The 13,819-nt window shown below is 53.1% G+C and overlaps 2 protein-coding genes across 5 annotated transcripts; both read left to right on the top strand.

The window, feature by feature from the left end:
- The first annotated feature begins 308 nt into the window (after positions 1 to 308).
- Positions 309 to 10,457, top strand: DPH1 (diphthamide biosynthesis 1). Of its 4 annotated transcripts, none has more exons than XM_082707134.1 (13): positions 309 to 405; positions 2,129 to 2,281; positions 2,404 to 2,467; positions 4,109 to 4,230; positions 4,662 to 4,819; positions 4,948 to 5,069; positions 6,790 to 6,858; positions 7,260 to 7,416; positions 7,545 to 7,645; positions 8,177 to 8,255; positions 8,522 to 8,662; positions 8,838 to 8,939; positions 9,613 to 10,457. In XM_082707134.1, the coding sequence occupies exons 1-12, from the start codon at positions 345 to 347 to the stop codon at positions 8,919 to 8,921; spliced, it is 1,311 nt and encodes a 436-aa protein (XP_082563260.1). In that variant the 5' UTR covers positions 309 to 344; the 3' UTR covers positions 8,922 to 8,939; positions 9,613 to 10,457. The 4 variants fall into 4 exon arrangements, with proteins under 4 accessions (XP_082563260.1, XP_082563259.1, XP_082563261.1 ...); XM_082707133.1 differs by having other exon boundaries at positions 7,542 to 7,645; XM_082707135.1 differs by lacking the exon at positions 2,129 to 2,281 and having other exon boundaries at positions 326 to 405.
- OVCA2 (OVCA2 serine hydrolase domain containing) lies at positions 8,984 to 10,457 on the top strand. Its single transcript, XM_082707287.1, has 2 exons — positions 8,984 to 9,284; positions 9,613 to 10,457. The coding sequence occupies exons 1-2, from the start codon at positions 9,101 to 9,103 to the stop codon at positions 10,110 to 10,112; spliced, it is 684 nt and encodes a 227-aa protein (XP_082563413.1). The 5' UTR covers positions 8,984 to 9,100; the 3' UTR covers positions 10,113 to 10,457.
- Positions 10,458 to 13,819: the final 3,362 nt, after the last annotated feature.

The raw sequence follows: 13,819 nt of genomic DNA, 5'->3' as shown, positions 1-13,819 counted from the left end.
GCTCACAGAATTCGGGTAGGGAGTTCGGGCAGGGAATTCGGGCAAATAGGGGAGCACTGGTCCGGGAGTGCCAGGTCTGGAAAACCGGGAGCGGAGGAGAAGACTGGATCGTCGAGAGAGTGCAACTGCGATTGGTGCCGGACAGCTAGAGAGCTGGGTCCCTGCGGGCTGGGGGGTGGGGGTGGGGGGTGGGGGCCGCGGTAGCCCCGCCCCTACCGTCTCCTTCCTAGTCCCCGCCCAGCAAATTCCCGCCCCTCGCCAGCGACCGGCGGTCGATCGCAAGGTCTGAGTTCTCGGCGTTCTTCTAGTGCTGCCTTTTTGGTCTCCACGTGGACAGGCCAGTGATGGCGGCGCTGGCGGAGTCCGTGGCGGCGGAGCCGGGCAGCCGAAACGGCACTAGTAGAGGTGGGTGCTACTACGCTGCGGCCTCCGGACCTCGCATCGCGAGTCAGGGCTCCCAAGTCAGGGACAGCACCTTCCCCCGCTAACGGCGGCGGCCTTTCTCCGCCAGACCCGGAGGGCCCCGCGGTCACTTGCTCCGGCGGCTTTCGCTGGAGCCCAGAGGGACCAGTCTTCCTTTTGCAGCCTTAGGGCGCGATCCGGAGCAGCATTTCCTAGGAGCTTGTAATCCTCAAGCCGGAAACGCTGCCCCCGCCCTTGCCTTGGCTGGCACAGGAGGACTCACGGATAAAGCGGACCCGATGGGGAAGGAAAGAGCCAGGCGCGCTGCAGCGGCCATTCCACAAGTGGGCCGTCGGGGAATGCCTCCATGAAAGAGGCACAGGGTTTCATTCATCCAGCTCACTGACTGCCAGGTCTGTGCTGGGTTCAGGGACTACACAACAGCCTTGCCCTCAGGGATCTTGTCTACCCCGGGAATACTGATGTAAACTGAAGATCACAGACACGTGATAAAAGAGGAGGCGCCTACTAGTCCCGAGGACCAATTGAGCTACTAAAACCAGCAGCTCCCATCCCAACGACCACAGGGGACTTGCCCTATCAGAGGAGCTTTTGTGAGGGGCCCAGAATTCTGGGCTGTTTGTTCCAAGGTCTTTGAAACAAATGAACAAAAACTACGGCCGTAGTAACATTCAAATATGGTCTCATCAACCATCATCAACTACCATCATCTGCCCACAGGCAGAGGATGAAGGGTTATGTCTGGGAGGATCCCTCCCATAGTAGTAAAGGGCCCTAGCAGAAGTTCTGGCACAAAGTACAGGTTCAATAAATATTTGTTCAATAAATTAATTTCTTGATTCCTTATCACATTCCCAAACTCTCTGTTTCCTGGAGAGATAATAGGGTTGAGTTAAGCTGAATTATGAGGAATAGGAAGCAAATTAAGGGTTGCAGCTTTGCTAATGGCTACAGTGTTTTCTCCTTTAATTAGGTTGTAATTTGTACACCTGCATTTGCCCCTGCTAGACTACTAGCCCCTAAAGGGTGGGGTCGCTTCTCTGTCCTTACCTGTTTGCCTGCAGTCCTAACTAGAGTGTGTTCTTTTATTTTTCCTGGGGTGGAACAGTGAGACTAAGAAAGCTGTTAAGTCAGTTAAATATTTGGTTTTTATTTCCCTTTTAAACGAGGAGAGGGAAGAGTCCCACTGTAGACAGAGTCAGTGGGACTTGAGTAAAGAGGGCAGTCTTTTAAGTCAGTACTTAGTAAGTTTGCTTATAGACTGCATATCTAGGACCTCAGAACTTCAAAGTGTTCTCAGGGACTTGTGTGAGGGGTTGGGCGCAGGGGAGGACATTTTCCCAGACTTCTAGGCTCTTGGGTTTTCCTCAGAGTTGTTCTTTACCAAGGAGCCATTGTTTGGACTCAGTTCAGTCTCCTGGTGTTATCTCTGTTCTCCCAAAGGTAAGGGATGGGGTATACCTCATTCATGGGCTCAAATCTTTGATTCTCAGTAATCTCTCAATATGGAAGTTAATTATGCAGATCTCTTTCAGGCTTAATGGGTTGTCTTTCCAGCTTCAGAATGAACTCAGTGAGGAAGAAAGCTGGGCCAACCCCCTTGGCATCTGGGATCTGGGCCTGAAACTTGGGTGGTGGTAAGGACTTAACTGAGTCTGGTTCTCTTTTAGGCCAGGTGCCAACTCAGTCCTTTCATTTGTCCTAGGTCGAGCCCCTAGGGGCCGCTTGGCCAATCAGATCCCCCATGAGATCCTGAACAACCCCCAGCTCCAGGCAGCCATTCAGGTCCTGCCTTCCAACTATAACTTTGAGATTCCCAAGACCATCTGGAGGATTCAGCAGGCCCAGGCCAAAAAGGGTGAGCCCCCAAGTTTTGAGATGGGGTAGGGGTGGAAAGGTTGCCTGGCTCTGTCAGGGACAGTATCCCCATTCCAGGATTTTCCTAGACCTCTGCTCTCATGTCTTCGCTCTGTCTTTCAGTGGCCTTGCAAATGCCTGAGGGCCTTCTCCTCTTTGCCTGCACCATTGTGGATATCTTGGAAAGGTGAGGCTTGGGGCACTGGAGAAGAAGCTAAGCCAAGACCTTCCCCATGCCCATTATATCTCTTCCTGTTGACATTTTTTCCTTCTGGACCTTGGCCTTACCCTGCCCCCTCCCACTCCATACATGCAAAAGGGAAAAAGTCAAAACTAAACTCCCAGCCTGCTGAGATCCCAGCCTGTCTGGCTTGTTTTGTCTGTATAAATCTCTTTTTCCCTAAAAAAAGTGGGGGAGAGGGTGCAGCAGGGAGTGGGGAGATGAGTTGTTTCCAGTATCTTCAAAGCTGGGCCTAGAGCAGGTGGTGTGGCCTGAGGAGGAATCCTCAGAGCTGACCTGGAATGAGCTGTGTTGTCAGCATCAGGTCTAGCCAAGGGGAACCTTTTTCTCCCACACATTTGGGGGAGTAGGGCAAGGAGGGGCTTGGTGGGGGAGAAGTGTCTAGGAGATGGTATTCAGTTCCTCTCCCCTCTCTAAGTTTCTTCATTACAATGAGCCATCTTGGGGCTGGGGGTGGGGAGTTCTCAGCCATCTGGAACCAGCACAGGAACAGGGAGGGGAAATGGGGAAAGGGGAGGTCATCTCGTGATGGGAACCTCCCACTTCCCTGCTGCTGCCCTCCCCCACTCCGCTTCTCATCCACTGCCACAGACTCACTTCCCAGCTCCCACCCTCTTGCCCCTTGGGGATGCTCTCTGGGGCTCAGGCCAATTTGCATACATTTTAATCTATAAAAAATTAAGTGCTCTGGCTGACTCAGACGCCTGGGCTGCATTTTAAGGAGTTGAATAATCTGCTTCTGTGCACAGACTGATTTGGGGAAGGGGGAGGAGGAGGGGCTGCTGACTGACGGCAGCTCAGCTTTCCCCAGCACACCTCCAGGAGAGAGATGGGAGACCCTAGTTGCCAAGCCAGGCCCTGTGGCCCAGGTGTACATCTCTCAAGGAAGAACTGGTCCCCTAGCACCATGCCCCTGGTGAATTTGGGGAGTGCGGGGTCTTCCCCACCCACCCCTGTCCCCCAGTGATTCAGGCCTGGCAGCAGATCCTATGGCAATGTGTTGGCCAGAGCCCACTCTTTCTGACGCATGAGGCGTGTGGGTGGTGCCATGTGCTATGGGGGAGCCGTTCGTGGGTCCCCCCCACCCTAGGTGCAGAGGGCCCTAACTAAGGGTGGGGAGGTAGCAGGGGGTCTGGGTGACAGGGAGGCTGTGTGTTTCCCTACATGCATACCCACACACGCTGCAGTGTCAAAGCATGGGAGTGGGCGCCTCTGCATGTGTGTGTATGCTCCTTGCTCTGGGTGGGACAAGCCGGGGCGTCAGAGCCCCCGTATCTGACCCTGTGTCTGCCCAGCTGAGAGGTGGGGGTCTTCTTGAAGTCTGGGCTTGGATGGAGGAACCCGGGTGCTACAGAGACCGTGCTCATACCGCTCCAGTTCCAAGAGCTGCTGCCAGGACCCGGGGATGTGACAGCTGGGCCCCTCCTACTCTTTGTTGGCAGAAGTGGCAGCTGCCAGCCCCAGTGATTGAGGGGCATAGGGAGAGGAGCTGGGCCCTGAGATATCCCCACAGGGGTAGGTCTCTCTCCCACCTCACCCTGGTGTCACCATCTCGTTGTCCCCCTCCCCGTTTCCTCACCTCCACAGGTTCACAGAGGCCGAAGTGATGGTGATGGGCGATGTGACATATGGGGCTTGCTGTGTGGATGACTTTACCGCCAGGGCCCTGGGAGCTGACTTCCTGGTGCACTATGGCCACAGCTGCCTGGGTATGGTGGGTGGGGATCCTGGCTGGGAGGCAGGGAGGCAGGACTGCATGCTAATTCCCCCATCATGGTGCCTTCTTGTCCTGCTTGCAGGCAGGAGGTCCCTCTCAGTTTCTGGGATGGCTTTGGCCTTCCTGCTCTGCAGGTGGATCTTTCCTTTGGGTTTGGTTGCCTTGGAAACAACATTGCTGTCCCAGATGCGGGTGTTTGAAAGGCTGTTGGTGGTAGAGCAGTCTGGGCCCCCAGTCAAGGGGTGGAAAAGGAGCTTCTAAGGGAACCTATCACTGTGTCCCTCCTCCCCCCCGCCTCCTGCTCACTCCTTGTATCCCTAGGCTGAAGCCACTGGTCCTGGCTGCTCAGAGACTTTGGCCCAGGCAGGCCCCCTGCACCTCTGACCTCCCAAAACAGTCTCCTGAATTCTTGTCTCTTCCCAGTTCCCATGGACACCTCGGACCGAAACTTCCGGGTATTGTATGTCTTTGTGGACATCCGGATAGATACTACCCACCTCCTGGATTCTATTCGCCTCACCTTTCCCCCAGCTACTTCCCTTGCCCTGGTCAGCACCATTCAGTTTGTGTCGACCTTGCAGGTAAGTGACCAGATAGGCAGCCAGCCTCCGGACTCTTCGTGAGGCCCATGTTAGGTGCTCTGGCTGGTCCTCTGGCCCTGGCTCTCCCTCTTCACCCACTTGATTCCCTTCCCTCCTCATCCCTCCAGGCAGCTGCCCAGGAGCTGAGAGCTGAGTACCGTGTGAGTGTCCCACAGTGCAAGCCCCTGTCCCCTGGGGAGATCCTGGGCTGCACGGCTCCCCAGCTGCCCAGAGAGGTGGAGGCTGTTGTGTAAGTGAAAGATGAGGGCCCAGTTGAGAGACCTAAGAAATGCAGCTAGAGGGGCACCTGGGTGGCTCAGTGGGTTAAAACCTCTGCCTTTGGCTCAGGTCATGATCCCAAGGTCCTGGGATAGAGCCCCGCATCGGGCTCTCTGTTCAGCAGGGAGCCTGCTTCCCTTCCTCTCTCTCTGCCTGCCTCTTTGCCTACTTGTGATCTCTGTCAAAAAATAAATAAAATCTTAAAAAAAAAAAAAAAGCACCTAGAAGGGATCGGGAGGTTCATTGTGTAGGAAAGGAAGCTGAGTCTCAAGCTCTTTTTTAACTGTTTGCTCAAGGTCACCCTGCAAAATGGGGACTGAATAGGGTTGCAGGTGGCCTGTCTCCCTCTCAGGTGCTCTGTCCACCATGTAAGAGGCTATTCCCAGGCTGGGGCAGGAATCAGAGGGCCTCATGGGGTGGGGAGTGGGGGTAAGGGTGGGCTAGAAATGGTGGGAATATAATTGGAGAAGATGGATGGGCACGCCCAGGCTGCAGCCCCGTTAATTTAGCATCCGGACAGCTAACAAGCAGGAGCAGCATGTCTCCTGCCGCCTAATTATTTTAGGTAATGGAAATGCTTAATGTTGTGTGAATGCAGCCAGCCTCAGAGCTGATAGCTCCCCCGGCTGGGACTAGGGAGGGGAGCCCCATTCCTAGCTAATGGCCTGGAGAGCAGGAGGGGCACTCCCTGACTCAGCCCTGCCTCTGGGGCTATAGATGCTGGTCCCATAGGGCCTGCTGCTCCCATATAGGACAGCCCTGCTCCCGAAGGGGCATTGCCCCTCTGCCTATGCCCGCAGGATTCTGAGCCTGTAGGTGCCTACCACTGGGGGCTTCAAGGTGTGTGTTGGAGGGAGAGAAACCCTGAATGTGGGGCATTCATCACAAAGATCAGTGTGGTCTCCAAGAAGGAACTGCATTCGTGATTGTCCTCTATGCTCTGCCTTCTCCGTGGACTGGGAAGCTCCTTTTACGGACAGGCTTGATAGAACCTGGTGGTTAAGCCTAGAGACAAGTCCTAGATCTACTCCTTAATAGCTGTGTGACTTTGGGCAAATTCCTTAACATCCCTGAACAGCAGCTGTATCTATTGTAAAATCGGGATACTCTAGGTACCTCAGAGGACTATTTAAGGGTGTGAGTGTGGAGTCCTACATGGCAAGTTCTTATTCTGGGCCTTGGTGCACAGAAGACACAAATCCAGTAAACAGTAGTTGTTACAACTCAGTCAGAGGACCTGAGAGCCAGTTTGGGGAGAGAGCCTTTGTAGACCCTGAAACTTCATTTACAATAGCGACGACACGTTGAACCCTATTTGCCGTGTCTGTGTTGAGCTAGGTAAGGAACTGTCCCGCCATCTCCAAGGTAGGATCTCTAGAGCCCTGAGCAGCCTTCCCATGGCCATGGCTGCCCTTTTACGCTTCCCCCAGAAGTCTGGGGTGAGGAGCAGTTCTCAGATTCTGCATTACATAACTAGAAGGGCCTTATTCTCATCCAGTTCAAACTCCTTATTTTGCGCATGAGAAAACCAAGGCCTCAGGAGGCGGAATGTTGACTTAGACCAGTCCGCCCTCCCCCCACAGTAGCAGCACATTCAGCCAGGAGCTCAGTCTGGACCTCCAAGCCAGTGCCCACCTTTTCTGCTGTCTCACCGTACCCCACATTTATCATCCCCTGTCTTTCTGCTGCAGATATCTTGGAGACGGCCGTTTCCATCTGGAGTCTGTCATGATTGCCAACCCGGGTGTCCCCGCTTACCGGTATGGGCTGAGCTGGGCTGACCAGCTAGGGAGAGGGTGGGATATCCCTGCCACTGAAGCCCTCAACTGGCCGAAACTTCCTCATTCCCTGGCCCCTTGACAGCCAACAGCTCTAAGTATCTGAGGTACTTGGGTCCTGAATCCAGGCATCAGACCCAGAGCTGCTGTTGCACAGTACCCACCCATCCCCCACTGGGATTCATACGGAGATTCTAAATCTCCTCCTACTTTTGCTTGCTCCAGCTGTGGGACTGAGCTTTCTAATGACAGTCTCTGCTCTCTTCCTCATTACCTCCATGGAACCTAAAGATTCAGGAGACCAAGGGACTGGGTCAGGGAGCTATGGGTACAACAGGTACCATGAGTGGCTGTCACCGTAACCCTCATAGCTTCTTTTCCAGATATGACCCATACAGCAAAGTCCTATCGAGAGAACACTATGATCACCAGCGCATGCAAGCCAACCGCCAAGAAGCCATAGCCACAGCCCGCTCAGCTAAATCCTGGGGCCTTATACTGGGCACTTTGGGCCGCCAGGGCAGCCCCAAAATTCTGGAGGTCAGAGGGCTTGGGATGGCTTCTGGAGGAGGGGACTGACTGGAAACCCAGCTGGGAAAATTACTTAAGGGATTTTGACTTGGTTGCTTGACCATGGTGACCTGAGCTTAGCCTCCATCTTCCAGCAGCACCTGGAATCTCGGCTCCAAGCCTTAGGACTTCCCTTCCTGAGGCTGTTGCTCTCTGAGATCTTCCCCAGCAAGCTTAACCTACTTCCTGAAGTGGATGTGTAAGTTTCCTCACCTTACCTCTCTAGCAATGACTCTGGCTAAGGAAGCTTCCTTAGATCAGTGTCCTGCCCAGCACATATTGAAGGCTGGAGTCAGTGGGGATTGCTTCCATGAATGTTCATGTTTACAGAGCCCTCATTCAGCAGGGGCTGCTCTTGGTTAGGGGTCTCACCCATTTCAGTTTGGGAGCTCACAGGCAACTGTAACATCACAGTCATTCTTTTGAGGTAGGTAGTTGGCACCTGCAGTGTACCAGAATTAAGCTAAATTGGATTCTGGAGATAAGATCACAGATAAGCTGCCTGGGCCCTGCCCTCCGAGAGCTCTCAGAGGGCTCTCTCAGAGGAAACGAGAAAATCAACAGCTATAGTGTTATTCTGAACGGTAGTACGTGACTGTCTTTACTCTAGAATTAATAGTAAGCATTCATTGGGTGTTTTGGGAACAAAGACATGTTTTTCAGCATGCTGCCCAGGGGAGGACCACCTTCCCCACCCCCACCTTGGTCTGACCTGACCTTCCCTTCCCAGGTGGGTGCAGGTAGCATGTCCGCGCCTTTCCATTGATTGGGGCACAGCCTTCCCCAAGCCGTTGCTCACACCCTATGAGGTAACCCTGCGTTTTGAAAATACCTGAGAGAGAGTGGGCTTTGCACCTGGTTCTGTCCAGGGAGGGATCTGCAGTGGGGTGGGCAGCACCTTTTACAGCTGACTCATTTCTTAGTTGTGTGGCCTTAGGCAAGTCCCTTAACCTGTCAGAGCTTCACATTTCCTTTCTGTGGTATGAGGACAATAGGACCTCCATAGGCCATCGTGAACATTTAATCAATTAATCCTGCCCAGAAAAAGTATTGTTGTCCGGGTGTCCTCCCTTAGGCAGTGGTGGCCCTGAGGGACATTTCCTGGCAGCAGCCCTACCCTATGGACTTCTACGCCGGCAGCTCCTTGGGGCCATGGACAGTCAACCACCGACGGAACCGCCCCCTCCAGGCCCTGAGCCCGCTGGCATTGGAGAAGGTAGGCCCAGACTTGCAAGCGGGGAGGAGAGAGACCAAAGGCGCGGCCTGGCCGCCTCCCTAGCGACGCGAGCCGAGGCCGCCGCCGTGAGGCCGCTACGGGAAATGCACGGGAGTAGGGTGGAGGACGTCGCAGAATGGAGACCCTGAGCAGAGTCGGCCATCCTCCTATGCAGGAGTCGTCCGCGCAGCCCTCTCCAGCCGCGGCTTGCGACGGCTGCAGCTGCGGAGACGATAAGGGAGCAACGAACGCTCGATGAGCCCTTCCTTGGTCTCAGGTATCCGCCCCGGCTTGGGCCGCGCCTGGTTGTTATGGGAACACCCGGTTCGCGCAGAGGCCCGCCTTCGGGGTGGGGCCGGCAGTTGGTCCCACCCCTCGGGCATTCGATTTCCGCTCGGGGAAAGGCTGCTTCCGGTCCCTGGCGCGTTGGTCGGCAAGATGGCGGCGCGGCCTCCGCTGAGGGTGTTAGCCCTGGCCGGCTTCCGGCAGAGCGAGCGGGGCTTCCGCGAGAAGACGGGAGCGCTGAGGAAGGCGCTGCGGGGCCGCGCCGAACTCGTGTGCCTCAGCGGCCCGCACCTGGTCGCGGATGCTGCGGGTCCCCAGGGCGCCGGGCCGGACTCCGGTGAGACGGGCCGTGCCCGGGAAATGCACTCTGAGTCTCTTACCTAGCCTCATTTCCGTAACGCCTTTCAGCATACCTCCACGCCGCATCCTCACCTCTGCCTTCCTCCTGCCCATACACTTAATTTCTTCCATCCCAGCCTCCCAGGCCTCCACCATGATCAGGCTTGCCATGCCTTGCCATGCCACTCGGCTCTCCACTTCATTATCCCCAGATTCTGCCTCTTCGCTAGTTGTCAGCCCTAAACCCCCCCCCCCTCCCGTTTTCATTTCTCATGCCCTAGATACCCGCTTGCCCTAACCCCATCCTTTCCCCATTATCGCTGTAGAGCCCTGCCTTCCGGAGGAGCAGCCCCGAGGCTGGTGGTTTTCAGAACAGGAGGCAGACGTTTTCAACGCCCTGAGCCAGCCCACAGTATGCAGAGGCCTGGAGGAAGCCTTGGGAACCGTGGCACAGGCACTGAAGAAACTGGGACCTTTTGATGGGCTCCTTGGTTTCAGCCAGGGAGCCGCGCTGGCAGCCTTTGTGTGCGCCCTTGGCCAAGCTGGCGATCCCCGCTTCCCCTTGCCAAGGTTTATCATCCTGGTATCTGGTTTCTGTCCCCGAGGCCTTGGACTCAAGGAACCCATCCTGCAGTGCCCCTTGTTACTGCCTTCACTACACGTTTTTGGGGATACTGACTGCGTCATCCCCTCTCAGGAAAGTATGCAGCTGGCTAGCCAATTCACTGGAGCCGTCACCCTCACTCATTCTGGTGGCCACTTCATTCCAGCAGCTGCTGCCCAGCGTCAGGCCTACCTCAAGTTCTTGGACCAGTTTGCAGCATGAAAGATGAACAAATGGCTCTGCCCCTACTTCCCCCACCCCCACATGACCTCGGGGCAGCCTCTGTAATCCAGTCCTTCCATCCCTTCCCCCCTCCCTTGGGAGCTTAGCGGCTGTCAGTGTTCCTCATCATCACCAATTAAGAGACAAGTATCAATTCTGAGACTCCGCTTATTATAAGCCCAGCTCTACACTCAAGAAAAAAGGGATCAGAAGGACTTAGCGGAGCTTGGCATCTGCCACTCAAACATGAAAAAGGCCAGTGGACCCCTGGATAAGTGGAGGGTGACATGGGAACGTGGGGGCTGATGCTACTGTGACTGCTGCGTAATAAAGTGCTGGTGGCAATTTTGAGCATCTTTGTCCTCCTACGCGCAGGAAAGCCATTTTGTGACAGAAGTCCGGATTCCTGACATCCACACAGCTTCCAGGGCAGCTCCAAGGACGTATTTCTAGTTACGAACCCCCCCAGGATAAGCTCATGTGTACCCACATTTGGTAGAAGTCCCAAGCGGAAGGAAAGGAGGCCTTGGTAGCAGAGTTGGAAGAATTTTACTTTTGAGAAGTTCTCGGAAGAGATTGCTGGGCAAGGTGCTCCCTGGGCTCCCCGAGTTAGGCTTCCTCTGAACCCTGAGGGTTGTGTACTGGCCTTCTGTCAAACTCTGGCTTCTTGGGTGCTCTGCTTTTTCCTCCAGAACTGCTTTGGCCCCTCTGAGCTATAAGCTTGGAGGATGGGTTGGTCCTAGACCTTGGGAAGAGGCCCAAGACCACACAAAAGAAACCCTTTTACAAACCTGCCCTCACCTGCAGTTTCTGGGATTGATGCTGCTTTGTAGTGATCCAGCCAGGGCCTAAGTAGCCCCTCCAGTTTTAGAGATCATTCGTTCCCAGACACTCTAAAGACTTGCCACTTTAGCTCCTTGCCCTGCTTCCCGTGCCCCCACCTGTGGCCCATCCTGCTCTTTGATTTCAGCCCTGCCTCTGCAGGATCACAACCTCATTCCTTTTCTGGAATATCCCAGGAGGCCCTCATCTAGCCCTCAAGCATGGTTGTTCCCAGGGAATTTAGGAATTGAATAGGAATAGGGTTAGGGGATATAGCACAAATACCTCCTCCCATCCTGAGACAGTCAGACTAATATACCTTAAATTACCCCAAATCCCGAATTCTTCACTAACGACAGTAGTTGTCTAAGAAAAAAAAACTGGAGTTACACCGCTCTCCCCCAGCAGACCCAGTTTACTGGAATTTAGGACCTTTACAGCAGAAAGTGGGGATGGGAGGATAGTTCCCCCTTGTTGGTATCGGCTCTGCTTGCTCTTGGGTGTTTTAAAGGGATCCCTTTGACAAAAGGACGGGACTCAGAAATGGGCTGAATTACTGCTACAAACCTGTTGAATTTGGCCCGTAGGATTTTAGAAAATACTGGATTTATAGTATTTAATATCTTATGAATTTCACACACAGATCCCCGGCTTCTCTGGAAATGAGTTCAGAGTGGAATGCAGTGAGTATGCAGTTCAGAGCTCATGTGCCCCCATGGCCATCATAGCTTGCCCCCTTTAGCGAGGTCCCAAGAGATGAAAAGGATGACAGTTGCTACCACAGCCCTTGCTACTTGGATTCACTGTGAGGATGAAAGAGAAAACAAGATAGAGTGGGGAATGAATTTTAAGCCAGGGTTTAAAGTTAGAAGGATGAGGGTAGAGCAGAACAGTATTAGGGGGAGCAGAAGTGCTCAGTGCTCTGGGTGAGAATTCTCCCTCCCCCACCTCCTGCCTTAAGAATCAGAAAATGTCCAAGCTAGAAGGAAAGAGATCATGTGGTCACTGCTTCCCAACAAGTGAGATGTCCTCTCCCATCACATCCTCCAGGAGCAACAGAGAATCTTAGGGGTCATTGCCGCCCACCCCACACAGATTCTACGGACCACTTGCATCAGAATCATGTTAAAACTTGACCTACCGAGGGGCACCTGGGTGGCTCAGTGGGTTAAGCCGCTGCCTTCAGCTTGGGTCACGATCTCAGGGTCTTGGGATCGAGTCCCGCATCGGGCTCTCCGCTCAGTGGGGAGCCTGCTTCCCTCTCTCTCTCTCTCTGCCTGCCTCTCTGCCTACTTGTGATCTTTCTCTGTCAAATAAATAAATAAAATCTTAAAAAAAAAAAAAAAAAAAGCTTGCCCTACCGAGCCAGTTGCTGGACCGAGGAATCTGCATTTTGGCAAACTCCCTGGACTGGACACTCCCATACAACATATTTGAAAACCATTGCCTTAGAGAGTAGAATATAAGTCTCTGGTAAACGTGCTATTTGAAAAACACAACATGCACCTGGGATTCTCATGCGTTCCACTAGGGATGGGGAGAAAGCTCTCCAATTAACCATTCATGTTACATTTTCAATTTGTATTTAAGGGAAATGAGGTCCGGAGATTAGAAAGAGGAGTACCTTTGGTGGAGCGCTAACTACACCTGATACTGTGAAAAGCAGAAACTTTAGAGAGTTGCCCAATTTAATCTCACTATTTCCTCAAGTAGCCACTGTTAACTTTATATTACAACTGAGGAAAACAGGTGCAGAGGAGTTAAGTAACTTACCCAAAGTTGGATTCAGATCCAGAATTCACATTCCTAACCATTCCTAGTCATTGCTTTCTCTCCTGTAACCTCAGAAGTGCAGAGAGGACACGCAGCACTCAAGACTTTTGGGCTATTGTCCTGTCTGGGTCTCACCTTCCTAATCCATAAAATAGGTTGGGGTTGGGGTGCACTCATTGAGGTTCTAAGATACTAAAAAATTCTCTAAAGTCACTTCTCTGGTTTCCCCCCTCTGACCATTTTCTCCAGATGGGTTCAAACTGCAGACAACTTGGTCCCTTCAGAATATTGCTCCCATTTCTCTTCTCTGCCTCTCACTCCACCTTCAATACTTAAAGCTCTTGAGAGTAGTCCCTGAGCAAAGAAGTCCCCTCCATAGCCCAAGTCCAAGAGCTTCTGCTCAGAAAGTTGTGCTCCTTTCCCCTGTTCATTCTGCCTAAGTGGCCAGATCTGGGGTCTCCTCAGTGCTACCAGCCCCTCACAAAGACATAACGGCCTAGTAGAATACTTAAGCATTCTGGTGCTCGCTTCAGCAGCACATATACTAAAAAATTGGAATGATACAGAGATTAGCATGGCCCCTGCGCAATGAAATAGCATTCTGCAGTTTTCAAAGGTTTTTACTCACGTGATCCTATTTGATCCTTACACTTCGGCCAGAGAGGAATGATTATTATCCCATGTTACACAAAGTTCAAAAACCCAGCCCCTTAAATGATAACCAGTCGGTGATGAGGCCAGGTTGGACCTCCTGCTTCCCAGGGCACTACTCCCATCTGCACACACTACAGTCTGCCCACAGATGGCCGCTGGATTCCAGAATCAAGAACATTTAATCTAAGACCTTGGGATCCATGAGTGGGAGGAAGGAAGCGTGTGGGAATTGATTAGCTGTGAAACCAGCACCAATTGCCTTAAAAGTAGTTTAACAAAGGAGGGGTTATGGATAGGTAACAGAAAATTGGATTAATGTGAGGCAGGACTGGATTGCATTAACCATTTCCAGGACTGTGCCTAGGGAAGTCCTGCACCCGGTATCCATCAGTCAGCCCCTGCACTGGGTGTTGGTGGTGGTGGTAGGAGATATAAGTGTGTTTTTGAAAAGGTCGTTG

The sequence above is a fragment of the Mustela nivalis genome (assembly GCF_964662115.1).
Source record: "Mustela nivalis genome assembly, chromosome: 17".
NCBI lineage: Eukaryota > Metazoa > Chordata > Mammalia > Carnivora > Mustelidae > Mustela > Mustela nivalis.
This window is presented reverse-complemented; position numbering and strand designations above follow the sequence as displayed.